The sequence below is a fragment of the Coturnix japonica genome, chromosome 4 (genome assembly GCF_054131305.1).
Source record: "Coturnix japonica strain WE chromosome 4, WE-NBRP24, whole genome shotgun sequence".
Lineage (NCBI taxonomy): Eukaryota > Metazoa > Chordata > Aves > Galliformes > Phasianidae > Coturnix > Coturnix japonica.
Genome location: NC_140666.1, coordinates 56,395,204 through 56,422,563, shown reverse-complemented (window position 1 = coordinate 56,422,563; position 27,360 = coordinate 56,395,204). Strand labels below are relative to the sequence as shown.

The 27,360-nt window shown below is 39.4% G+C and overlaps 1 protein-coding gene across 1 annotated transcript in view; it reads left to right on the top strand.

Moving 5' to 3' along the window:
• The first annotated feature begins 5,381 nt into the window (after window positions 1-5,381).
• LOC146761082 (ATPase family gene 2 protein homolog A-like) overlaps window positions 5,382-27,360 on the top strand; it is an 88,349-nt gene continuing 66,370 nt past the window's right edge. Inside the window, exon 1 of the mRNA XM_085546878.1 lies at window positions 5,382-5,508. Coding sequence (XP_085403004.1) covers window positions 5,503-5,508 — 6 coding nt within the window. The 5' untranslated portion in view covers window positions 5,382-5,502. The remainder of the gene's footprint in view (window positions 5,509-27,360) is intronic.

Here is a 27,360-nt window from a genome sequence, read left to right as displayed (position 1 = left end):
CATGTATCACCTGATGGTTTATTTTCATGTAGGCTTGGCATAGTAAGTTAAAAGGCTGTGAATGAACAGTGAAGTCATAATGAAAGAAAAAAAATCTTCCTTGGTGAATACAGCTGGCTTTTCACAGTGTGTCAGTGATGGAGGAGAGAAGAAGGGACCTGGCCTGCAAAGTGCAGTGTGTTTCCCACAGTGAGTCCTGGTGATCCGCAGTTGGCAGTGTGCTGATGTGAAATGATAATGCACGAGTGGCTGTGGTAATGTTGTGCTGTCTGTGTCTCAGGAAGAGGTGTGGCTGCCTCTTGCCTGCAGTGAAATTGATGACATGGTCTGATAGACAAGTGCTACATAAAGACTGAGAGGAATTTATAGGCACCTGTAGGCAATACAAGCTGATGATGAAAGCCATTCTCAGTGTTAAACACTAATGCATAGAGAAGTGAAATCCTCGCAAGGGCTCGGAGTGTGCTGTGCAGCTTGCCAGGATGAAAGCCCACCTAAAGGGCAGCAGGTTGTAACTCAGATGGGATTTGGTGCCATGCCGGTGTTCATGAGAAAAGAAGTATTAATTGGCCCTTAGCTGCAAACTTTACTTCAGCTCTTTCATAAGTGTCTCCTTCACTACTGCTAGCAGTACACATCTTCCTCTTGCCTGCCTCCAAAGCCTGATTTCTTCATCAAATTCACCAGGTCTCTGTGAAATGAGAGGAATGTGAAACACTCAAAAGATTCCGTAGCATTTAAGAACCATTTCTGAAAATGTTCCTCATGTTACAAGAACTGCTATAAACCAGTGCTTAATTAATTAATTTTTTTTTCTCCCAGAAAATACAGTTTTCCAGGGGTAAGCCAACAAACTGTTATAATCGCAACTGCAAAATAAAAGGACAATTTATTACTGTTAGTTAATCGCATTGTTATGAGCATCGTGGTTTGGTTCTGTAAGAAGGGCAAAGCTTGTAGAGAAACACATTACAGAACTAAAAATGCTTTCAGGCACACGTTCCCTTGCCCTAGAGATTGGTCTGAATGCCAGGAACCTTATCTTCTTTTCTTTTGTCAGCTGATTCATAGAAGATAGTACTTTTCCTGTATCCTGTTGAAGATAGAGTTACAAACTGTGTTTTGGATGTTTCCATCAATCTTAGCATTAGACAGTGAAAACCAGTGTCTGTATTGTGTTGCACTTTCAGAAACATCCTATCTGGCTTTCAGTTCATTCTTTACTTCCTCAGACATTAGCTACTGAATTTATGTGCACTGTAATTCCTAGACTGTGTTTTTACGCACGTATAGACATAATGATGGTGTGTAATTGCCATTGTGGTCACAATTTTCTCACATATTCAAAATGTGCTTGCTTTCATGCTTATAGTCTGTATAATTAAATTTGCTCGCAAACAAAAAGCTGTGGAACGACAGAACTATTTCAGAAACATCAGAAGAGCCAAAAGTTACGGAGATGATTCAGAGTTTACACTATATTTTTTCTTGTTGCTTCTGTTGTTGTTTCTTTGTAATTTCAAGACCCATTTGTTTCAGTCTTTCTTTACACTTCATGTTCTTTAAGGTTGGAAAAATAAGTTTCATATTAACACCTAAAGATATCTGAGCTGCTTATCATATATTCCAGGCAAGTGCTCCATTACCAAGGTCAAAAACAACGATTCCTGTGTCTCTAGAATCCTTTTTTTTTTTTTTTTTCCCTGAGCCATCTTCCTGTTCTTTAGATGACACCTCCTGTTCATTCTTTCAGTTCATTCATTTGAGGTACTCTTTACCAAACTGTGTTTTGTGTTTTTTTTCTTCCCCTCCAGATCTTTCTCAATTGTTTTTCTCTGAACCACAACTTGCCCTTTTCCACCACTAATGATGGTTTTCCTTCTGACTTGCTCCTTTTGTGAACACTGGTCTATTCAACAGCTAAAACTCTCTGTTGCTCTCTGCTTGACCTTTTTTCTTTCTGCTGACTTCATGGTTTCAAATTTTTGTCTCCTTGTCCTCCCCCTTTTTGTACTCCTCCTCTTGTCTTTCCTTGGCACTGTATTTTTCCATCTCGGTGTGTCCCTGCCTTTCTGTTCATGTCAGCTACCTTTCACTTTGTCATTTATGACAAAATAAAATGCCTTTGAGGAGGCTTCCAATATGCTGTGGTGTGATACCAAGAAACTCAATTGTCTGATGAAACCCAAGTGAAAGATGTCAGTGGTATCAGGACAAGTGGCATTATAAAAGGTATTTCAAGAGACTGTAGTCTCGTGTCTTTTTCAAGGCTTTTGTTTTATTCCGATTCCTTTTGTCCACACCCCAAATTTTATTCAATTGCATTTCTTTTATTGCTCTCTGTTAGCCCTTCTCCTCCTGCACTTCCTTCCCAGATTTCCCTCTCCTTGTGTTTCTTGTTTTCAACTGGCAGTTGCTGTGTTATATGTAAAATCTCACAGATTTTTATTTTTTTTTTAAGGTTTTACTTTTTTCCTTGAGTTTTATTTCCTGGCCTTTAATTTCTGCCTATTAAAGCAGAGTCAGTTTCATGTTGTTTTCCTGTTTTTCTGAAATGGGTGAGCGTTCCTTTGATAACAAACACAGTGATGCCACCCTGCCTCTCCTTCCCCCTCTCCACAATACCCAGAGAATTCAAGTTTCAACATGAAGAAATTGGAAGGAACTGTTGATAGCAAAAGTGGGCAGCATCATTGCTTCACTTGCCATAGAAACTCAGTTAATTATTTGGCATGGAGTATGCATGTATAAAGTGATGTAAGTCATGGCATTGATTAAATATATTGTGGGTTTCCTGCAGGTTGGCAATGGACTGGTAGCGTTATTCTTCATTATCTGTGTTTTTATCCACTCTTTTAACCTTGTTGATTGAGATGTTTGTCAAAACCGTTCTGTATCCAGTCACCTCTGTCCAGCCAGCCTCAGGCATGGAGCTAGTTCCACAGGTGCTTATAAACACTACATATTGTAACAATACATAGAAAATTGCCATGCTTGCTTTGTGTGTGTTGAAGGAAGTAGTATATTCATCCAGGGGAGAAACAGAGCTACCCTGGTATGGAAAGTAAGTGCAGTAACTTGAACTGGATGGAGAAAAAGGCTATACGAAAACATACATAGGAGGGAAAATTTTTAACTGAATTTATTTTCTTGTGGCTTGTAGGGTATATGTACATCTACACACTTGGTGAAGGATATACTGACAGTTTTAATTCTGTATTATGACTTCTAAACGATAGCTAAAACCTTGCGTGAAGAAATAAATATCGGAATGGAAATGGCGTTGGTTTGTGATACCTTATAAAGTAGCCATTTCTTATGTACTATACTACTTCCTGCTTACTGCTACTGTAACATTTGCAGAATTTCCCAGACTTGAGATATTTAGCTAGTTAAAAGCCTTGTATGAATATACTGGAGATGACTCTCGTAGTAGAGCAGATGACTATTAATTTGTTAACCCAGTGTGAGAAATGCATTCTTTTGATTTGAACATTTGAGCCTGTTTGGAAATGTACCTGAAGGTCTATTTTTCAGAATGTGATTTTTCTTCACAGCAGTGCAACTCATACGGATATATAACCGTATCTCATTTATTTGTACTTCTGAATCTCATTATTTTTGCCAGCAGAGGGGACCTTAGGAAACAATTATGGATATGATCATAACATAATGATATTAGAGTAAACATCAATTTTTCTAATCTAATCTACTCTACTCAGTAAGTAACGTGAATGGAAGCAGTGTTTTTACTTTGTGAATACTTTTATTATTATTATTTCTGTGCTTACAAATTAGAGTATTAAATACGACTATTTTTGCTTATTCAAATATACAGTATTTGCTTCACTGTTTTCATAAAAGACCATCGGATTTCAGAGGTCTGTTACTATTCAGAAATAAATAAGTTAGTAATCAGTCTGAGTGGTTGAAGAAAATATGAGATGTAGCACAATATTCATTCTTTAGTGTCAGTCTGCACTGATGAATGTTAGGGAACACAAACACAGAGTTTTCATGTAAATCTACTTCCAAGACCTAGAGGCTGTCTTCTGCTACAGGCAGTGTTATTCTATAAGAATGCTAAAGAACAGGCTCTTTTAAGTTCCACTAACAACTGAGGAAATAACTTGCTGTTTGTTTATGGGATGTTTTTCTCCTTAACTTTGTATCCGGTGCACCAAGTAATGCTTACTCTCTATTGAGTATTGCTTTTTACTATTGCTGAAGGAGGCACTTCTGTGCTCCTTGCGTATTGGCAGGAGGCAACAGGGACTAGACGTACTTTGAGTCTAATTGCAAGTGATTGGTTTTTCATTTTTCCTTACATGTCATTGTTTAAATTCTGCTCTTCTGACATGTTTTGTCCTAAAGCACTGCCTGTTTACAATTCCATATCTCTATTAGCTTAAGGCCCGGTTAAGTAAATCCTGTTCTGCGTTCATAAACGTCTTACGTCTTGACAGATGTTGCAGGAGGAATCTGATGGATCTGACGTCTACAGCGTAAGGGCTGCAGGGAGGAAGGGGCATCTCCATCTTGTCAGCTTATGGTGGAATCAGACTTCTCTTGTAGCGGAATTGAACAGTAGCCGTTTCCCACTATAAGTAACATAAGTAATGCATTATCATTTTTCTAATTTAGTGAATTAAGAGCAAGTCTCTCTCACAATCTGAATTTGGAAAAATAACTTGTAATTACAAAAAAAATATCTTGAGCATTATGGTACATAAGCATAAGGAGATAAGCATTAATGTTTCTGAGACTCTAAAGGCTAACTTATAGTCTTTGTCTTATCTGCCCAGATGTTTTGAATTTAAAGGGTCTACACTGAAAACTGTGGGCGAATTTGGCCTGGAAACTGCATGATCTCATAAAAAAATTGTGTTATCTTATGAGAAAGAACATTTTCATGATGGATGTAATGGTCTCTGAGCTGTCCAACAGTTCTCAAACTAGCAGTCAGGAGAACTGCTGCAGTTAGCTTTTCTTTTTGTTTCAAGTTAACAGGAAAGGAACAAATGAGCAGCAGAGATAAGGACTTTATGCTCTGAGGAGACTCTTTGATGCAGTTATCCTGGGGGAGCTTTCTCAGTACAACCCCTCACGGGGACACTTGCATGCTGGGATGAATATTCCCTTCTGTTTTCTCAGCATACAGAATACAAGCAAAGAGGGTAAGGAGCATTAATCCTGGAATACAAGTGTTCCAGCAGGATTAGTGTAGCCATTAATGTCTTTGTAGACAAGAAAAGAAGAGAGAGAATTAAAGAAGTCCATATTCTCTTAATTTTCTTTCAGAAGTTCAAAACACTCATTACCATGACCGAGGCAAAGTTCAAAGTTGAGGGATACTTAATGGTGATCATTTTTCCATCCAGGCCATCGTCCCTTCCCTGTGGGGATGGGGTGGAGGTTCATGCCTATCAGAAGTGAGGTGCTGTCTATTGAAATGTGACCTTTGCTACAACACAGTGTGAGAAGCTGCTTGCTACTCCAGACATGCTGGTAAGAGAGGGACAGGCTGCGCCAAGCTGGGGGAGGGGCTCTGGGGTCTCCCTCATTTTGGTATCACATCGCAAGTCTGCAGGTTCTACTCATCTCTTATGATCACAGACTTTGACGGTAGGGAGAGTTTAAGGTGAGTTAGATGAGATTTCTGCCATCTTCCTACTAGAGCTCTGGTATATTTAGCACATACAGTCATTCTCAGTTTTCCATTTCTCTCATCAATAAGGATGATTTCTTGAGGATAGAAATCACAGTAGTCTGAACAAGAAGGAATCTGCTGACAGCTTTGCTATTCTTTTTAATTGCTGTTGTTCTCTGCTAGCTCTAGGTCTACTCTGGAATGCTGCTTTTGCAAAAGTGTTTCTGCAGGCAAAAGATCCTGAAAATCTGACCCTGAGTGTTAAAAAGGGGGTGTATTTCTTGACATATATTTCTTACTACTTTTATTTCAAAAATTACGCTAATGCAGAACTTCTTGTTTGCATTTTTGAGCATATGCTGCCCTGAAATAGTATCCACTCTGCCTTATAGTTGACATTTTGTGGCATTACTGGTTCTGTAGGAATATTAGATTTCCAGCAGTAACAGCTTGAATTCTGAAATGTTCTTCCAAACACATGTACAGGCAAAACAATGTTTTTGCTTTATAAAGAAATGGCAAAAATAAATCAGGATTGCCAATCATGGGAGTATTCATAAAACTTGCGTGACAAATTAAGTTATACTGAGGGCATGAATTTTTTCAAGGTTTTCATGTTTTAAGAAAGAAATCTTCTGAAGCTGAATACCTTTGCAATATGGACCATGTGTGGAGCATTGTGCTTTATTCTTAATTATACTCTGCAGGTTGCTGGTTGCATGTTACTTTGAGTATATCCTTTGGCATTCATAAGCACAAACAAAGCTGCAGAGACTGTTTTTTCCTCTACCAGCAACGTGATGTGTTTGGGAATTTAACTAAGCAGCCTTGTATTCTGCATGGATTTCCCCACCACTGAGAAAGGAATTTATTACTCTAATAATAGTAGAGATTAAGAATTGAATTAAAAAAGAAATTTTGAATTCATGTAAGAGCTTGTTAATAAGTAAAATTATTGGCATTTCAGGTAGAGGTTTTGAAGGGACAGTTTTACTACCTTATAAGCTGTTTGCTTCCTTTTGACAGTGCTAAACTGTTGGAAGTGCTTGTTTTCTTATGATTACAGTCTTTTAAGCAATACAGTGTGTTTTGGTACCTGAGAAACCAGAGAGCTAAAAGAGATTGCAGTTCCAGTTGTGAGAATATGTGGTTTAGAAAGGGTCATATCTAGATCGTGTGGTTTAGAAAAGACTGAGCTATGGAGAGGAGAAACCAGCAGTTTTTCTACAGTTATGTAGAAAGACTCCAAGCAGGAAGGATGTTGTGCATCCTTCCCCTATTTCTGAGGGAACCTCTGGCTAGCAAAGTGAAAGCTTGTGTAGGGAAATCAAGCAGAGCTCCCAGGTGCCTCCTAGAAACGGTTGAGTATTGGTTAATGGACCTTACTTCTGCCCCTCTCCTATCTGCTGTGCTTGTCCTTTGCCACTTTGATTTTTTCACGTCTTGAAGGTATCTAATCTCACTGCATGGTGCTCCCTGGGGTGTGGGCACTTACCTCTGCCTGCAGCTCTTCTCCGTATCTCCTCAGTCCAGAGAGGAACAGGTCAGATCAGAGCCAGTGTCTCTTATCAGGTGATATTTGGTGGTAGAGGGGAAAACTATTTGAAGCAGTGTATAAAAAGAAGAAGGAACCCCCTTGAGACATGAGTTTGTGTTTAATAGGTATGGCTGCAGGCTGTGAAGGCACAGGAAGCGGAAGGGAGCCCCTTTTACCCCAAGGTATGTAGGCAGGAGGCTGACCCATGGGGCAGAGAGGGGAAGCCAGGTAGTTCCTGAGGTGTCTGGGACCAGTTAGGTATGCCTGTGGGTTTTTCTCATTTCTGTTCAGAGTACAGCAGGGAGTCAACTATGGTGCAGGTCTCCTTTGTAGTTGCAGAGGAAGTTGCTGGCTGGAGATAAGGTTGCTGAAGATCCGGACCAGATCAGACAGCATGTCTGGCGCTTGGCTGTAGCTGCACGAGGAAGTCTTTCAGCATCAGAGTGAAATGAAACACAGGTCAGAGACTATGGGGTCAGAAGACAAAAATTGCTAAGTTAGCTTGAAATTCCAGGTCAAGAGTTTTTCCTCCTTTCATTAAACAGAGCAAAAGGCATTTGTGACTATCAGTGCTGCTGATAACATAGTAGTGTCTAGAGACCAGGATCCTTTTGTGCTTGGCCTTGTACTGACCGCCTGGGCTCTGAGGAACGCTCTTGGAACTCAGACTGAAGCATGAAAACATCTATACTTTTACCATGTTTTTTTCTGCAAGTAGCCTTCCAACAAAGTAGCACTGGAATCTTTAGTACAAGAGCCATTTGACTCTCTTTCATTTGTTATGCATAATAAAAATGATTGTATGCAAGGTAAATCAAAACGTGGGTGTTCCAGAGCACAATGTCTTATAACCAAATCCATCCTGTTAAGAAAATGGGGAGAAAAAGGGGATACTTCCCCCTAGACCACTCTCCATCTTCTTCACTACTTCAGTCTTGCAGTTTGTTTTGCTGTCAGTGGCTTCTCTTATCCTTTGCTTCCTCCTGTGCTCTCCATGCCTGAGGGCTGCCTGTGTGTGGGGTGTGGGCACTTGATCTTACTTGCCTTACTAGAGATTTTTTAACCTTCTTTCTTCCTCCAAAATGGACTTGAGTTTATACATACAAAGCAACCAGGTTTTATTTTTTATTTGATTGGTTTTTATTCTGTAATTTTAAAAAATTATTGTTATTTTGTAAGTTGTTTAAGCTATAAATGTTAGCAGTATGGTTCATTCATGTTCAGATTACAGCATATTATACTCTTGGAGAGGTCTTCTGTCCTCGTAGTCTCTCATTGGATAAAACAGCTGGATAAAACCTCAGTTAAAACCACAGAACTATTTCCCTTCTGAGACAGTGGAGACTTTCTGTATGTTGTGTAGCCGCATGTGTGGGATTGTCATTTTGTATTTACTCTGTTACCTGTCTCTGTCTGTCTGTGAAATCATGTACTTGATGAGAATGCAATTTAATGGCAGCTTGCCTTTAGCTTTTCTTGGAACATTTAGTTTAGGAAGTAGACTAATTAGCGCGTAAAAGTTGTTTAGCAGAAGAACTCCAATTAGCACTGTTTGGCCTGGCTTCAGTGATAAACAAAGTTAGATGCACGTCAGTGTTTGTCCTAACAGTTTATAAAGTCTACTTTGTGGTCCGAAGGGACAGCACACACCAGATATGTTAAATAGTCATTGCAGTCAAGGCCATGAGAAAAAGCTTGCTGTGTCAAGCTTAATAGGCTGTGCATGATACACTAGTGGGCTAGTTTGGAAGCCTTCCATTGATCTTAATTACTCTGAAATACCAACTACCATCTTTCCAAAGTGTGTATTTTTCTTAGTATTGTTTAGCTGCTACCATATGAAAAAAAATTGCAAGCACACACAGTAATTAATGTAAAATAATGGAATGTAGGTTTTCAATGTGTATTTGCTTTCGTCATTATTTTTTCCTCATTTTGTTAGAGTCTAAAACTAGACTGGATTCTTACCAGTACAAGTATAAGCAAACTTCTTGCCCCAAGAAACTTGCTGTCCTCATTTTGGCATGAAATTTGACATAATAAAACTGATGCTGATAAACAGGTGGGATGAAGAAGTTTGTCCTTACAGTGATATTGCCAAATGTAGTAACATAGTTATGCTTTGGCAGTTCTTAAGGCAACAATGCTTGTTCAGCTATGGGGGACTTATCTGTAAGAAAATGAAAATTAAATGATATTTGGATTGTAAAAATAACTGATCTTCCTTTCCTGCTCCAAGTATCTTTTTTTCTGATTCTCCCGGAAATTCAAGTCCCACGGGCTGTAATGGAGCACAGGAGTTTGAGATGGTGATTATGTTTTTGCTCCAGTCCTTTTTGTTGTGACTTTTAATTTTGGAGATAGGTAGACTGCAGCTGTGGTTGAATCTAGTAGAGATCTTTAGATATTCTTTCCCGATATTTAATAAACAAAGTAAATCTAAAATATCTAATAAGTTAACTGAATTAATTGTAACTCTAGGTGAAAGAAGCAGGGAAGAAGCTCTTAATGTTTTGCTGGATTAGCCGCATGCTGAGTATCAGAAGCTGCTATAGCCAGGGGAATCAAACAGAACAGGTCTGGTGTGGAAAACTCTTTTATTTGTGACAGAAATACGCAGACCACAAAAGCAACACAGATGCACAGAGCTGTTTGCATAATTCAATCTTGAAAGTCAGAATTTTCTGCTGGAAATCTTTCCAGCCATTTCAAAGCCATTTCTAAAGAATCCTCTTCTGATTTTATCAATTAGTCAACTGAAAAATAACAGATGCAAATTAAGTAAAGCTGTTCACATTACCTTCCTCCTCTAAAGAATGAGACTGATCCAAAACTTACGGGCACTCATACAAGGGCATCTATTCTTCGTATTAAAACCTTAGATTGTGTGCACATTGTTTGTCATTAAACAGTGTGAGAGCCAGAACTGTCCCTTTTACAGACCCGTGTGATTAACAGAGTGACAGTGTGCCGCACAGCAGAGTGTTGATTGGGAAGCCAATCTGATGAGGGACCATTTAGTCCACACAATTGTCACCCATGCTGTACTATGGCAGTTCCTCTGTCAGTTATTTGCCGCTGATGTTCTTGCTGCTCCAGCAGCAGAGGAATAATGTGCTCCTCAAATGAAATTTTTGCAAGTATTTTATAGCTGTCAGAGAAGATCCTTCCTCCAAAAATAAACTCCAGAATTTAGTGCTGAAACCACACTGTTGCTGAAGGGAACAGGACGTGACTGGTGCATCCTGGGACAAGATTTATGTTACTTGTTAGATTTAACAAAACACATTCATGGTTTCTAATGCTTCTTCTCCCCCCCGCCCCCCCCCCCCCCCCCTCTTTTTTTTTTTTTTTTTTTGAGTACTTTACTGTAGTTTAATATATTCTGAGTCATTGCTACATCTTCTCATTCCCCTGTGTTCTTTCATTGTGTTCCTCTTTCCCTTTCTCCTCCTCTCACTAATCCCCTCACAAGCTACTAATAATTAATGTGTGCTAAGAGGCCAGCTTAACAGGAACTTGTGTCTGATGCTTTACTCAAACACTTGAGGAATTATGGAGTGGGTGATGCTCAGGTCATATGGTAAGTATTGCTTCTCAGAAGTCTTTTTTTGTCTCCCAAAACCAGATGCAATAAATTAGATGACAATTTCATTAAGTAAAAATAATAATCTCTTCCTACTAGAGAGTTAGAGAGCTATCACATGAGAGTACATCAGTGGAATAGTTCTGTACCATTTAGATGTTTATTTGGCTGACAATAGTGAGAGAGCCCTTCATTAATTTAGCACATCTAAAACAAAGTCTTTCAATGTGTGTCATATTAAAAAATGCGCAGAAATTAATTACATTGTAGATGTTCACATTTCCTAAAGATTCAGTTTTGCAAATTTAGTTCTCACGTGAAGGGAATTCATAAATGGTCTCTCATTCATTTCCAATTTCATTCAAGTTTTTGTTTTGCTAGTGTGCTTGTTTTTTGTATTACAAGGGAACGCCCTTGGGAAATATTGGTGACTAGGTTAAAAAAAGAACTGTGATAATAAAGTTTGCATATAGGATGGGAACTGGTTGATGGCAAGGTAAGTTCATAAACACTGGTCCCAGAATACTAATGGCTTGACCTTTTGAAAGGCCTACTTGCTCTTTCTTGTGTCCTTGGAAACTTTACTGGAAAAGCTCTTGTGTTCTTAGCTGTTAGGAAGTGGCTGTGTGACTATATCTTTTGAGAAATAAATCTAAGTGGAAGAAAAGATGCGCACCACTGGTGGAGAGCAGGTCATTGGATGTAAGGTGGCATCTACATAGCACTTTCCACCAAAATACTTTCAGAGATCACAGCTGTTTGTGGATCATATCCATGTAAGAAGCAGGTGAAATAAATGGTAAGCAGCTGTGGTAGGTTAGTATGTGATCAAAACTATATGGGAAACTGAAAGTAACCTAGGAATTAGATCCAAGCTTCTTTACGTTGAGTAACCTATTTTCCTTGGCTACTCTTTTATGTTTTGTCTCACTCATTGATTTTTTGTTGTTGTTGTTGGTTTTAAAGTGAGCTATAGAAGAGGTTTTTAGTGAATTGAGCAGCAATTCATTTCCTTTGCGATCTCCAGGAAACACACTGAGCAATTAAGGGGGTGGCTGGATGGGAAAAAGTCTTTCATTTCAGTGAGATCCAGAGGCTCTCAGACCTTCCTGGCTTTTCAGCTGCTTACCAGGTGGTCTGACTTGGAGCTCCACTCCCATTTTTCCTATGTCCAATGTAGCAGCAAACTTGAGGAAATGGGACTCAAGGCCTGAGGGAATTGTTTTTTTTTTTTAATTTTTAAGTGTTTTGGCACTTATCAGTTCTTTTTCAAATCTCTGTTTCTGTTTCCTGTCTGCTTCTGTATTATGTAGCTCAGGAATAGAGAAAAGGGCTTCCACCAGCAGTGCAGATTCACACAGAGTTACTTAAAAAGAAATATCTCATAGCAACCCTTGCATTCTCAATGCGTCTGAGGATTTGTAGGTAACTGGGTGTTGTAAAGGAGACAAAGGGAAGGTGGGCATCCATTCATCCTGTACCACAGGGATGTTTTTCTTTCAAATGTTGATCTAAAAATGTAATGTGTCCCCCACAATGGCAGCTGTGTTTGGCAGACAGTCGCAGTTTGCTGCTGTGCAGGATGCCCAGCAGTACAAAATAAGACTATTAATATTTCGTGTGGAAACATGACTTTTGGCTTGAAAGTGTTGCAAGAGATCAACAAGATAAAAACAGCTGAAAACTCCAACAAGTCCTAACAGAATACCCTTATAAAATAATGCACACTAAGTAAATATTGTTGTTTACCAAAACCCCTTTGACTCTTAGAGACTATATTTTGCCATTTACTACTGCAACACCTAAATAACAATGCCAATAGTATTTATCAGGCGAAAGTAAAATCTGTTTTCTTTGTGTTAGAAAGATCTGTTAGAATCTCTTTATTCGTTGCTGATGTATCTGACCTATAAGAAACTGAACTTGTGTGCATATTTGTATCTAAAAAGTAATTTGATTTGAATTTCTCATTCCGCTTCTCCATTGTGGATGTCATTCAATACAGAGAACTTATGATCCTTTCTTTAAAAGAGACCTCACAGTCAGAACAGATAACCAATTTACTGAGCTGTTTTATTCACCTCTTGATAGTGGCAGGGTTTTATTTGTTGGTGTATGTGTGTGGATTATCTCCATTTTCTCTCTCCTTTCCTTCTTGTTTCCTGCTAAGGCAGTATTTTCACCACGGTTTTAAACTCTGTTTGAAGTTCATAGCCAAATACTACTCTAAATTTTAAATCTTTTCTGCACAGTAGCATGGCTTTTATGTGCGCTGTGATCTGTGAGAGCAATCACAGGATTAAGGAACAAGAAGTGCTAAGCTGGGCTTTGCCCCTTCCTGGCTCTGTAAGTTTTGTTAGTCAGTACATCTCCTTCCTGTAAAAGGAGAAGGCTGATCTGAATGTCTCAAAGTGGATTGAGAATTAATTAATTGTGTGTACAAAAATGTAGAGAATGTTTTGTTAAGATTGTCATGTGGTGTGAATTGGTACAGTTCAACTGGATGAAACAGCAGCTCAAATGTAAGTGAAAGATATATTTGGTTACTGTTCTTCCCCGTTTGCTTTGAACTGGCATTTTTGTACATGAGATACATAACTGAAGGAAAATATATCAGAAATTTGTTTGTAAAATGCAGGGGAAACATTTCTAGATTATTTCGTTGTCACAATGCATACTAAGTCTCAAAGTTTTCCTTCAACCTGTATGGGCATCCACGAGGATTTTCTTTCTAAAAGCAAGAAGTACAGTCTGTTTGTTACCTGTAACTGTAGAAGTCTTGCATTCACTTGAAAAGATTTCAACTCCTTGTAAAGAATGCTGCTTTGTTATCTATGGGGACAGTCTTTTGTCAGCCTTCACAAATGACAACAGGGAATTTAAAATGCAGTTCTCAGGAAGCCTCCGCTGCATCAAAAATGCTTTGCTACAAGAGCTCTGATGCAGTCTGCTGGCCTACGTTTACACATGTTAATTTGCAGCATCAATTTACAGTATATAATCTAGTTCACTATAACATTGCTCTCCAGTTGGAGCAAGGAGCAGAGAAAAAGGAAAGTATGTAATCTTCTCTAGCTATTGCGAAGGCACTTGATAGCATAGACACAGATAAAGCTGTGCACCCAAATTGTGTTAATGTCATTGGAACACCTCATTTTTGTGTAATTGTGTACGATAGAGTGCAAAAGAGATGGAGGGTTCTATATACATGTGCACATCATAAATGTCAGTCTGGTTTATTCTTTTAAAATTAATGTATATGGAACGGGAACTTCTGTGAAAAGCATTAGCCTGGGTGAATATCCTCACCAGCGCATGATTGATGAACGATGCCTTGCTCATGGAAGCCCTTGAGATACAGTACAAATAGCAGTCTTTTTTTTTTTTTCTTTTTTTTTTCCCCCCTTAATATTTACACTTTCAGAGATTTTACAGGTAAATTGTTGAATCGAGTGGAATTTGAAAAATGTTGTCTTTTGACCACGGTGCTGAATGGTGCTACATTTCCTTCTCCGGAGTTCCTGTTTGGGACAGACAAAGCAGATGTTTGGCTTGGAAACAGGCTTTATTTGGCCTGGTGGCAGGAAGTACTGAGAGATTTGCTATTGACATTTAATCCCTGATGTTTCTCTGTGAGACTGTAAGGCCTTTTTTATTTTTTCTCTATTTCTCTCTATCTCTCTTTTTTTGCTTGTTTGAATCTATGTAAAATGAACTGTAGTCATAATACTTATTTGGCAAGTGAGCTGGAAATACCGTATTCTGTTTCTTATACTCTTGACAGTCGTACTCATAAATCCCAGTCCCCCGATTCCTCTGATCAGAGCGAGACTATTTTTTCTTATGCAGGTGTTTAAAATGTGAAATGAGAGGTTTCCCCCAGAGCTGTGTGTCTGATCTCCATCAGCACAGCAGTTGAACCGAAGGCCCATCCTCCCAGCGCTCTGACTTCAGGAAGTTTCTTTCTGCATCTGGTCCAAAACAAATAAACAAACAAAAGCAGCTGAGAGGATAACTGGTCTGAGGAGGCGATCGAGTTGAGCTGCTTTAGCATGCTGAAATGAATTACTGTGCTAATAAGCTCTGGTGGCTCATCAGTAGAACCTCTGCAATGGGAGTTTTTGTGCACAAAGTTATTTTGCAGAAGTTTTTGCTGCAAAAGTCTTCTATGTTAGAAACTAACACAACCTATTTCTCTGCATCTCTATGTTCATCTTGTAGACCATCAAGGATCTTGTTAACTTAGATTTAAAAAATAATTAATATGTGTTTTAAAACAATTCAGTTTTGCAGAATATTTTCTAACTTGATTCTTTTTTGTGCGAGCATTACTTTTCCTTCTGGAAGATAATCCTGAACCAGAAGAGACCCTGAAAAATGGTTCCTCTTATTTTCCTCACCTGGAGCCTGATATCCTCCGCTGTGCTGAAAAGAGCACTGCTGTGTGATGGAGTGATGCGCTGAGCATTGCACTTATATGCAGCTGATCTGAATCCCAGTAAATTGAATTCCTTAATGAGCGTGGGAGTTTGAGATGGAACAATTCAGCTCATAAACTTTATTTTGCATTGGTATCCCAAAGAACAGGGCCTTAGGACTGCTATAGGTTGAAGGCCGTCTCACATGTGGATTAGTGAGAGCTGTTTATATCGTACGCTGAATTTTCTGGAACCAGAATATAGCTCCTGCTATTAGGCAGCCAACAGGAATTTAAAATGCCTTTTGTTCTTAGGGGTAGTTTTATAAAATCTAAATAACCAGTGGTTTCCCTTTTAATTTGAATATAGCTTAATTTACCAGCTTTCCTTTCAAGATGGTCCTGGATTTACCACCTGAGCCACAGCTTCCTTAATGTCGTGCCAGAATAGTTATAAGGGAGGGATATATTCAAATAATGTGGAAAATGTGTCCAAGAGAATGTGTGAGATAGCTCTCGGGTTATGCGTGCAGTGGAGTCTGCAGGAGGATGGCAAAGGTTAGAGAGCAACGCTTTGCACTAACAGCTGCTTTGAAAATACTTATCAACAAGAAAGAAGGCCTTAAAAAATAATACTAATAATTAAAAAAAGAAACAGCAAGCCCCCAGTATGCAGGTGAAGAGTACTGGGAGTGTGGAAAGCTATTTCGAGCAGGAAACTTCGAGTGGTGCACCATGAAATGTCAGTAATTAAAACATGATACAGGCTTTAACCAAAACACAGTGCTCCTCTTGCCCTCTTGCAGCTGGAGTGGTTTTCATTCTGTATTTTAGTCCCGGGTCTTGTTTTTGTTTAGGTAATCTTTAGATCGAGTTTCAGGGTACGTTCCTGTGCACAGGTCTTTCGTAGTACTGACAGCCAGAAGAGGTTTCCAATGCACTGTTTTTAAAACTCTTCTAGGATATCTGAGAAAGAAATGGAACAGCCTGAGGTCCAATAAACTTATGCATTGATGGAATCAGAGTTAGTTCTTGGAGCATTTTGAATTTCGACTATTTCTCTAATCTATTATCAGGCCTTTCTGTAAAACATAATAATAATAATAATAAAAATCAGACTAGGGAATATGATTCAAATTGTAGTCACGTTTTCCACAGGTTGCAGACCCCATGCTGATGGCATTACCACTTACAGTTCATAGTGAGGACTTCAGGGGGGGAGGAGCTGCAGCTCACCTTCTGTGTAAGTCTTCACCACTTACTTTTGTGAAGCTGCATTTAAGATGGGCTCTTTAAGATTAGAATAAATAAATAAACAAAATAATCATGTCTTCCATATGGTTGAGGAGCTGAAGCACACTAAGAGCTTGCTTTGCTAACCCCCCCTGTTGCTGGGCTGGTGTCCCTCAGGCTTTTTTGTCTTTTGCCCACTAACCTCACCATAGCTGGAAAGCAGCAAGAATGCTGGTTCCTCACATTCCCTTTCTCTACAAAGCTTCTGGAATATCTCTCCTCCCAGAGAAAAATGGTATTCAAGGCAGAAAATTATTGTCCAGTGTTCAGCCAAAGCAAGGCCTACTATCAAGTAGAACTGCACTGGACTTAAGAAATTAGGTTCTCTGTTGTTTGTTCAATTGCTGCTCAGCTGTGCCAGGACTGCCTGCTTTGGTGGGAGAGGATCACAATGGCCTTAGCAACTTTGTTCTCTCAGCAAAGAATATGTATTTATCGACACAGACATATGGCTGTTGGGAATAGCCTGGGAGTCTCCAGGAGTGAGTAGCGATGTGGGAGGTAGTGATGTCTGATGGGTAAGGTGTGGGGATGTGAAATAAAAGCCAGAAATAAAAATCAACTTTGTCATAAAAATGAGAGATCTACAGATGAAAACCATCACATAAGCTAAATTACAGTAACTGTTAAGCTGTGCTTTGGAGGCCCCTCCATGGCTGCTCAAGTTGGTTTGTTAGCTTGAGGCTGTGGAAGCCCTGGTGGCAGGGGGCTGTAATTTTCTCAGCTGGGTTATGAGCTGCAGGTGTGCTCCAGCGGCAGTGCCAAAGGCATCTCCTGTGCTTCAGCTGTGTCCTTGCCTGTGCCAGCAGAGGCTGCAGGCAGTGCTGGTGGGGTGGGTAAGCTGGTGCTGAAGCACAGGATAAGAGGCTTTCAAAATGACACAGAGGTGCTCTGGAGCCCTCAGGTGTCCAAAGTTCAATGTAAGCCAACTGCGTGACTTAATTAGGAAAAGGATCCCAGCTACTGAGAGAGGAAAAGCACAGCCTGCTCTGGTGCACTACAGCACACTGCCTGTGCCTTAAAACTGCTGGTAAGTAAAGTGGACCAGAAGTGGCAGAAATGTGAAGCTGTGCTTCCAGCTATTCTTTATCTCTGGGAGGTGACTTCACAGTTGAAATACCGGAGGAGAGGGGGAGGACATATGAGGCTTTCTCTTACGCCCCTTACTTTTAATAGGGAGGTTTTGCTGCTGATTGCCTCCAGACTTATGTTTGCGAGCTAGCAGATGATGGGGAAGTAGGAATAACTCAAAATGTTTTAAATCTGATTTTTATTTATTTTTTCTTTCTCCTTGATAAAGCAAGCTACCTCCCTGATAATTTTATCTGCAGTGTTAGCACAAACAGCAATCATTGCCAATCCCTGTAATTATCATTTTGTGGTCTTTGGAGAGCCTGCTGAACTGAGGCATTCTCTTCCCGTTGCTTTGGCACCTGGGAATTCAGGCTCCAATGATATTTTCCAGCAGATGTGACTATCTGTGCTTGTTTATTTTTAGCCGGGGATTGTGCACCTTGATCTCGGTGGGAAGCTTCCTGTCCTCATTGTCTTTTACAGCCGGTTGTAAAGGCAAGTGGCTTATAATGACCTACCCTTACTTCCCCTGCCTGGTTCCAAAAGACACAGGAATGTCATCATCAAATGTTATAATTTACTCAGGGACTTTCCGATGAGGATCTCACAGGTTTAACCTTTCCAAAAGCTGTGTTTATTCAAGAAGGTAATAGCACTGGTAGCTCGGAATGTTGAGGCTAGGAAGTTAACAGATCACAGTTAATAATGTTCATCAATTTTTATCCACCAAACAGGTTTTTTTTGTGTGTGCAGGTGAACCTGGTTGTTTTGTTGTTGTGTATTTTTTCAGTGAAATACGTATTTTAATCATCTGGTTTCATTTTAACCAAATTTTGGAGGAAAATTATTTTTATTTGTGATGTTACATACCTGTGTATGTGTTCCATGTAGCTGCCTGTGCATTGTTTATGAACTTCTCTGTAGCGGTCTGACATGACTGTATAAAAGCCTTATGTATCAGGTTGTGGTGAATATATTTATCTTGGATTACAAATACCTTGAAAAAATGTGGCCCAACAGAGATACAGACCAAGCTGGTGAAAATGAGCACCTTCAATTTTTGTTAAAGAAAAAAGCATTCAGCAGGAAAAAGCCTGACTTCAAGATCAGTCCTTTCTTTGCCTTTGTGAATGTTGCTGTTGCAATGCTGTTTCTGTTTCCTGTTACATGAAAAACAGTTTGAGAAGCAGATTTCCATCTATTATATTCTTCAGAAAACAGACACGGTGATCCAGGTAACGGTTGGGTTTAATATACAGGGGTTTTGGAATAAAGCCCAAACTTGCGAATCATTTCATCTTGCTCACATAACTTGTTTTGTCATTATAGGGAAAAGAATGTTTGTTTCCTAAATACTCTGTGTGGTAGATAGCGGAAACTACATGCGCACTACCTTTCCCTCAGGATTATTTTTTTTTTCCACTAATGATATACATATTATTTTTTTGGCAACTATTTTCGATTTTGGAAGGGGGACACAATGTGAGGAACCCTTTAGTATTCTTTTGTTATGGGCAAAGAAAACAAATGTCTTTTTCTTTGCAAAGCAAGCAATTAACGTGAGTGATCTTGCTGTTGATGCTTGCCATGTGATATTTACTATTGATCAATACGGATAGAAATCACCCATCTAATTCTTCATGACTTCTGTGGATTGCTTTTTGTAGAGCATGTGAGAGCAGTGTGCTCTGCTGTGAAGCACAGCTCCAGACTGTATTGGAAGAACCCTTCCATAAGATACTGAAAGCTTGCCTAGAGTTTGCTTCACAGGCAGAGGGTGTAACGGAATGATTTCTGGCTGTTTTTATACTTGTTTTGCTTCAGTGCTAGACTGTGGGCTGGTAATCTTGTTAGTTTGTGTTTTTGGGAAAGGGCTCGGAGACCTTAAATTCCCCTCAGTATTCCTAAAAGAAAACAAAATCTATTGTTTCAAACACCTGTCCCAGTAGTACCTCCAGTGAGCTGTTCAGTTCCCAGCGTACATTTGATCTCTGAGAATTTCCTGCAAAGCCCTGATGTTTTCCTAATTGCTGCTTCCCAAAATCACCGCATTGGAAAGAAGCAAAGTGGCCTCCCCAAAAGATCTGAAATGTTTCTTCATAGAGCAGGAGACTGCACAGAAGCCTCTCCTTTCCCCAGATGAGTTTCACTTAGGCCGTCCTTTCCGTCCCTGACTAAGAGACATCGTGCCCTAACTCCCTTCTGTTGTTAGTATGGATGTTACAGAGCTCTTGATTATGTAAAATAAGTCAATCTTTTCTATCATGGAAAAGATAGACAGATATTTTCCAGTACTGTAAATTCTTAGAGGGAGATTTCTTATTTTCTGTTTATCCCAAGTGTCAATGTAGTAAGGTTTTGTCTGTTTTAAGGGCGTATGTTGATATTCAGTATCCTACTTCTTGAGGTCAATTTGGCTTAGCCATATGTCAGGGATAGACCTGCGTGTAACCAATAGATGATGTATCAGTCATGCTGTTTTGCTGAATATTTACATCTATCTGGAAGAAACTACATGAAATACATACTTGGGGATAAACTTCTCACACTAAAGTTTTCACAGCAGCATCCTAGGCATGTCATAGGTCTGCATTCTCCTTAGCAGCTGCTGTTCCCACTGGGCTCTGTAGGTGCTTGCTTCTCTAGCTACAGTAGGCGAGTCAGGTTACTGAGTAGGATAAGCACCTTTATTTCCTTTTAGGTGGAGAGAAGCTGATTGGAGTTTTGCCCAAGGCCTCACTTTTTTAAATCTGTCAACTAAAACCTCAACTGTGTGACAAAGAGTTTCCTCTGAGGTTGTCATTCTTCTGTCTAAAATAGTATTGCTGGTGAATGAAGATATGGAACCTTTTTCTTCTTTTCCCTAGGACCTCTTGTTGCTAACATATGTCAAAACAATACCAAAAAGCAGGCGTTAAGAGGAAAATCTTTGTGTAAAAGCAATCAAATGGTCTTTGAGGACCTGGTAGGCTGGTACAGAGAGCTCCCTGTTTTGTTCTTAAACCATTTGTGTGCACTCCTGGTACGGATGCTGAAAAAACCCTCCCAACATGTGCCTACAAAGCTCTGTTGAATGGCACATCCTGACATGTGAAAGGAGAAATGGTGAGCCTGAGCTACCTGAAAGAATGGCTTGGCATTCCTGTGGCTGAGAGGAACTGCTTTTGAGGAAAGAAAGGAGGTGGGGAGGAGCCTGGGTGGCAAGGAGTGTGCGTGAGGGGCTGCAGGGTGGTGGGCTGGAGCTGAGAGACCACATCCGTGTTTTTCCAGGTGTCCCTTTTGTAATCTTTCATTTTTTAGAAGAAAAGAGGCAGCAAATCCACTCATTCAGAAAACTAAGTGACAACAAAAGAGAGAAAGCAGACTTGCACTGTGCTTTCTTGAACTGTTTTACTGCAGTTATCGCAATTGGTATCTCATTTTATAATGCCTTCTCAATTACAGTGTGTCTCCCACACCCTCATTGCCCCTCATTTATTCCCCATTACTTTATTGCTTTGTTTAATCCTTTATAATGTGTCTAATCCACCGTTAGGCTGCTTGCAGAGCTCAGGCTGCTGTTGAGAGATTTTTGCTTGAAATAAATTGAACGACTCCAAATGGTCTGTGTTTAGTGCAACAGAAAAAAAAAATCTTTTAAAGCTTCAGATTGTGCCAAAATGAACATCTTTCTCGCAGATCTAGCAGGAGTGCCAGAGTCAGAGCTTTCGTCCTACCTGAAAAGATTCAGGAGGCCCCTCCACACTTAGAACATATATAAGTGATGAAAACAATTAAATGTGTACATACTTTACAAGATTTAACTTGACAAGCCTGAATAAACTAGCTTCTGCCCTGCACCTTTGTTCTTGCCCTAGGTCTTTCTGTGTACTTGTGATAGACTTTCAACTCAGTCAGAAAAATTCTCCCTAACCAAAAGGCTTGGCATCGGGATTAAAACAACTGTTTAAAGAATTGCTCATACCTTTCCCATTGCTGTGGCAATATGGCTATTCCAGGTAGAAAAGTGAAGCCCCTTTTGTTACAGTTGTTCAGTGAATGTGTTTTTCCAATGGAGTGCCCTGAAAAACAGCTTGCTGAAGAGAAAAAAAGATTGCATGCGTGGCTTACTAAAGGGCTGTGTGTTTTTCGGGTTAAATTTACGTCTTTACCTTGCATTGTTTCAAGGTGAGTTTCAGTTATAAATAGTAAATCTGCCTGGAAGTCTGTGCTGATATATCTTGCAGGGTAGGTGTAGCTGTTGGCAAGAGCTCTCATTTTGATATCTTGCCAAAATTGTTTTCATTTTGATTTTATGTGATTGCTGATTAAACAAAATGTATTTATGTATGGATGTTTGAGTTCAAAAAAAATTACAGTAAATAATTGCAGAAATGCAAATACTATGCTGAGAATGTTTATTTAAGCTTCCTCAAATGGCACTAATTTCATAGTGCCTGTCTTTGCAGCGGTGCCATTTTATTTTGCATTGCCTGAGATGAAATCTGTTTACGTGTCACTGGCTTCTTGATTTGTGTTTTTCAATGTGTAGTTCCAGTAGATTTTACCTTTTGTGTGTTTGTGAACTTGTGTAAGATGCCCTCATCATTAGTGCATGTAAGTATATAAATGCAACTTCATGAACCAGTAGAAAAGAAAAGCCTAGTGACTCTTAATGACGGGTAAGTTATTTGCATTTGAGTTAATAGGTATTTCAGCTTTCTGTGAGCGGCTGTTCTGGTAGCCTGTCGAGACGAGAATAGACTCCAAAATGGAAAATGTTGAGTTTATTACCAACCTCACCTCCCAGCAGTAATAATGATGAAAAGTCCTTTCTGATTGCAAAGTAGTGGCTAAATGGCACTACAGTAAATTAAGGACTGTGAAGTATCTTGTCTCTGCACTAATTTGGATCTTTCCTGTTTATGCTAAACAGTCAGGATGAAAGAAGCGACTTTGAGTAGAATCTTTCTTTCCCCAGCTGAAAGAATGTCCTTTATTGGATTAGCTTGCTGTGCTTATTTGCTTATGGAAAAATCAGTGAGCACTTGGTGTGATGCTCAGGGGGCCTATTCCATGCAGCCAAACTGGCAGATGTTGTTGGATGGGTCCATACCAAAAACCTGCCATTTTTCCCCTTCATGTTCTCTTGCTAAATATAACAAATATCAAAACTTGGTATGTATGCATCCACGCACACACATAAAAATCAATTAATATATACATGAGGAAGAAGCCTGATGATGTTTGTTTTTATTTGTGAGGGATGCTACAAGCTCTCCTAAGAGTTGTGGCTCCTTTCTATCTGTAGTGGTTTACTATTGAAAGGCAGAGGGCTCCCATGGTCAGAATAAAGGTATAGCAGGCGTGAAGGATGTTGAAGTACAGCATAAAATAAGAAATAGCAATACCTTCTTTATAATTCAGTTGTACAAACTGACGTTTAGAAATGCTATTTGTTGGTAAGCTTCATGGACAAGAAACATTGCACACACAAATGGGGGTTGGACTTGATCTCTGGAGGTCCCTTCCAAGCCCTATGGTTCTGTGATTCTGTACGTGTTCAAAATTCAAATCAGCTAATGGATTTTTTAATTTATTTTTTAAATTTCTTTTTTTTTTTTTTCGTTTTCATGGAACACCAAATGGCAGGGGAATTTACATTGGGGGAGCGGGGGGTGAGAAGGCTGTTAAAGGAAAAAGTTTCATTGGAATTGATGATAAGCAGTAATTCTTCCCTATTACCCTTATCCACTGTGTTCCCTTCTTTTAACTGAGATGTTTCTGTAGCGTGAAGATTTTAGAAATACACATATTTTTAAAAGATCATCATTCAAAATTGTCAGCTGCCGCTTTATCTCATTAACCTGTAGCACGTGGTGTGAGCTGCAAAACTGACAGAACCATCTTGTTAAAAGTGTATTAAAGGATTCCTTTCTGACTTTTTATACACTCATTGTGTTCTTTATTATTCGATGACAGACTAGGAGATACCCAGTGATTTAAAAGACGTAATAATTTGGAGGAAAACTTGTCTTCAAAAAGAGAAGTTGTTGTTATGATTGTAAAGAAACCTGAGACAGGAAAATGTGTATGTTGCAAATAATACTGCGCTCAGTTTACAGCATATCTGTGTGTGATGCTTCTAGCTCTCATAAGGCTGTAAATTAGTATTACCTGTCAACAGGTTATTATTCTGTCTATTTTGCCTGTAACTATTACAGAAAAAAAAAAAAAAAGCAAAAAAAAAAAGCCAACCTTGGTCCTGACCCAAAAATCTGATGAAGATAGTGAAAAAAAATGTCATTGAATTTGTTGTACTTGAGATCTTATACTTGGGGGTTTGAAAAAGCCAGGATAGAAGAGCAAAACCAGAGGACTGAAAGAATATTTTCCCATAATTTGTTTGGTTACTGTGACGTATCACAGCTTAATTCAGAGCAAGTGTTTTACCTGGAATTGAGAGAAAGTTTTCACGTTTTTTCATGATGGAAAACTTAGTTAAACAATCACAGCACGAATGTTTTCATATTTAGAAGACAAACAATCCAACCTCATGGTGATGACAGTCATGCATTTCAAAACAGGCATTCATTTAAAAAGAAGCGGAGCATGCATCGAGAAGTTACAGCTGCATGTTTGACAGCAGTTTGCTTCTGCCCCCTGCTCTGCATGAGCGTGTGCATTTGTGTGCCTTCACAGTGATATGCAGTGAGGAATCTGACTACAAAAAAGGATCCAGCAAAAGTCAGTCAGCATTCGTTTCCCCAGCTGTAGTGCACACATGTGCTTGAGGCAAAGCAGGGCAAGGGATGATGCAGTGGTGGGAGTGATCACTCCTTGGCTCAGGTTCCTGAGCCGGCCCTGCAGCTGGGAAGCTCCCACCAAGCAGTGTTGTGCACAACCATTCTTCCAATTCATTGCATTGTTTTCAAACCCTAGGAGCATAAGAGGAGTCAGGCTAATGGTTCATCTTAACTAGTTTCCAGTATTTAACAGCTGCCAAAAAGTAGATGCCTAAGAAAGAATACAAGAATTACTCAAGTTCACAAATTTCACTTTGGAGGTACAGAGTACTAGCGTGTTTATCGGGTGTATCATCTACACTGTTTTTTCTTTGTTATGCATTACAGTAATTTCTGCAAAACACATAACCAAACTGTTTGTTTACCAAGAGAACTACAAAAACTAAAAGAAGAAGCAACAGAAACAATGGTAATTGAGCTTTTCAATGAAACTTAAAAATGTTATTGTATAGCACTGATAGAATTGAAGCATTTACCTGTAAAAATCCTGTGTCACCACTGTTAGCTATTGTTTTAAAACTATGCCTTTTTTTTTCATTATAAGCATTGTCTTTTTCAGTTTTGTTTTCAGGCATTGTCAAATTTGCCCAGTTAATAAAGATCTGGGATATTTGCAGCTGGTCAGATGATGTTCTGGATACCAATCAGGCACTAAATAAGAAACTATTTGTTACTTTTTTTGTATGCAGCAGTAACAAGTTTTAACATTAAAGTACTACGGTATCTGATTGCCTACAGGAAAGGGATATAATATTCACTTAACAGCCAATGAATGAATGATTAAAATCTTAAAAGCATTTAATAAGATTGAAACACGGAGCAGGGCTGTTCTCTGGTATAAAGTTACAGAAGAGGTTCACTGGGTCAGGGAAAGAGTGGTGGGGATTGACTTTGCTTTTTATTTTTTTTAAAGCAGTGTTACTTCTACTGTCAAGTCAAGACAGATCTGATGAATAAACTATAGAAGAGTGGTGGTATGTTGAAGGCAGCACAGAGTGGAACAAAGAAGTTGGTTCCACACTTGTGTCAAAAGAAAATTGTTTTTCTTTAAAACTCATCATTATTATACAAAGAAGTTCATACGCTTTCTATCCTGACTATCCTAGCTGCCTCCTAACCACACACAAGCTCCTGTTATCAAACACTCAGATGGCTTTGCAACCGAAGAGAAAACCCCATGGTCTGGATACTGATATCCCAAGTGTTCTGAAAGAAGGATAGTGTGGCAGCAGGGAAAGACTATTCCCTCGGTCTCTTCTTTTACTCCATATGGTCCTGTCATGAAATTAATTATTTTGCCCTCTTTGAGGGCACCATAACTTCAGTCTCAGGAAGGCTGGACCTGGGCAGTAACAATGAGGGCAATGTAATTTAAGGTGAGTACTAGTACTCAGCTGAAACTGTCCTTCAATGAATTACTTAGGCATGGGGGCATCCCTGTGGCATGTGTTGAGTGTGTAGTGTGTGATGGCTGCATCTTGCTTGTTTTCTAGTTCTCTGTTCAGTAAAATGCATTTCTTAACTGTTGGTGCACTTAGAGGAAAAAACTCTTGGAAGAGGTACAATAGGCTGCATTTCCATGCTTCTTTTTTCTAGATTCAGTAACAGGCACTTACTCAATGAGCAGAGAGATGTAGTTGTGATGGCAGTTGGGTGTAGGCTTCTTGTACAGATTGAATTTTGACAGTGATTGTTAAAGGATAGACTCTCTCAAAGAGCTGATGGAAGAACATCAGCTACATAATAACAGCAAAACAGACCTAAAGAATACTATTTTGTATTACATGGGAATAAGAATGTCACCTATGTACAGCTCTTTGCCCACCCACCCATTTAAAATGAGCTTGTGTAAATGATAGGTGTTCCTTAATGACATCTAAACAACTCGGTAGATCGGTATATTGAAAATAGTTTGTGATATTTTGTGTGTTTGGGTTTGTGATACGGAGTTACGTCTCTTGTGAAGATTAAGAGGTTATAGTTTGTTCTGTGAGGACCTTAGGCTTACCAAGGATTCCGGCAAATTTCTTTTGAGCAAAGGTTGATTCCCAGCAGTCTGTTATGCCCAGCTGTATACTGGAATCCCTGGGGAAAGGAAAGCAAGGGTGAGACACACTGCACATGAAACAGAAAGGAGATGGGACTTGAGCAAGCTGTCATGATCACCATTTAATTCTCCTTAGCTGGAAGAAATTGGATCTGCTGAGCAAGTTATATTGGAAGTCCCAGATTTAAAGTATAGAATAAATCACTCAATGTGAAATTGTTTTCCCGGGAATACTGCTTTCCCCATTAATGCTAATTCTTAGAGTTAAGAAGAAATGGTTGTGTAGTTTGAAGTCCAGAGGTTCTCAGGAACACTGAAAAGCCTTTGAATACCATGGGCTGCAAGTGCTGTTAAAATAAATGACATGGTAGGTTGTTTACTTTTTTTTCTGAGGTTAGAAAACTCTTTCATGCATCTTCTACTTCAGCCTTTCCATTGTACTAAATCTGCATTTTGAATAGAGAAATTGGATTTGGGTGGAACAGGAGCTTCTCTTTATTCATTAGTTCTTTTGAATGGATGTAAATTCATCATATCTCTGATAGAGACACCAGCCTGAGGTCAGCATTCTGCACCCAGGACGTGTGAACAGCCCCATGCTCTCCAGTCTATTTCTCTCTCCAGATTCCATAACTAGCGCTAGTTTTCAACTGTAGGAAGACAACTCAGTGAGATAAGAATCTTAATCCTGTCAACAGAACAACAACAACAAAAGGCTGGGCTAACAGGTTTGTCTAACACAGAAGCCTGAGAGGTATTAGAAATAGATTTTTCTCTCTCTGTGCCTGGCCCTTGCCCACTAAAGGCAGCATCGTGGCTCTCCCTTTCCCTGTCAGCGTCAGTGGCGGCAGCCAGTCTGACCTGGAAAGGAGCTGAGGCTCCGGAGGTCTCTTTTGAAATCCGGAAATGTCAGTAATTCGTTCCCTCTCCCAGCGCTGTTTATTTAGGGCACCGAGTGCCTGCTTCACCTG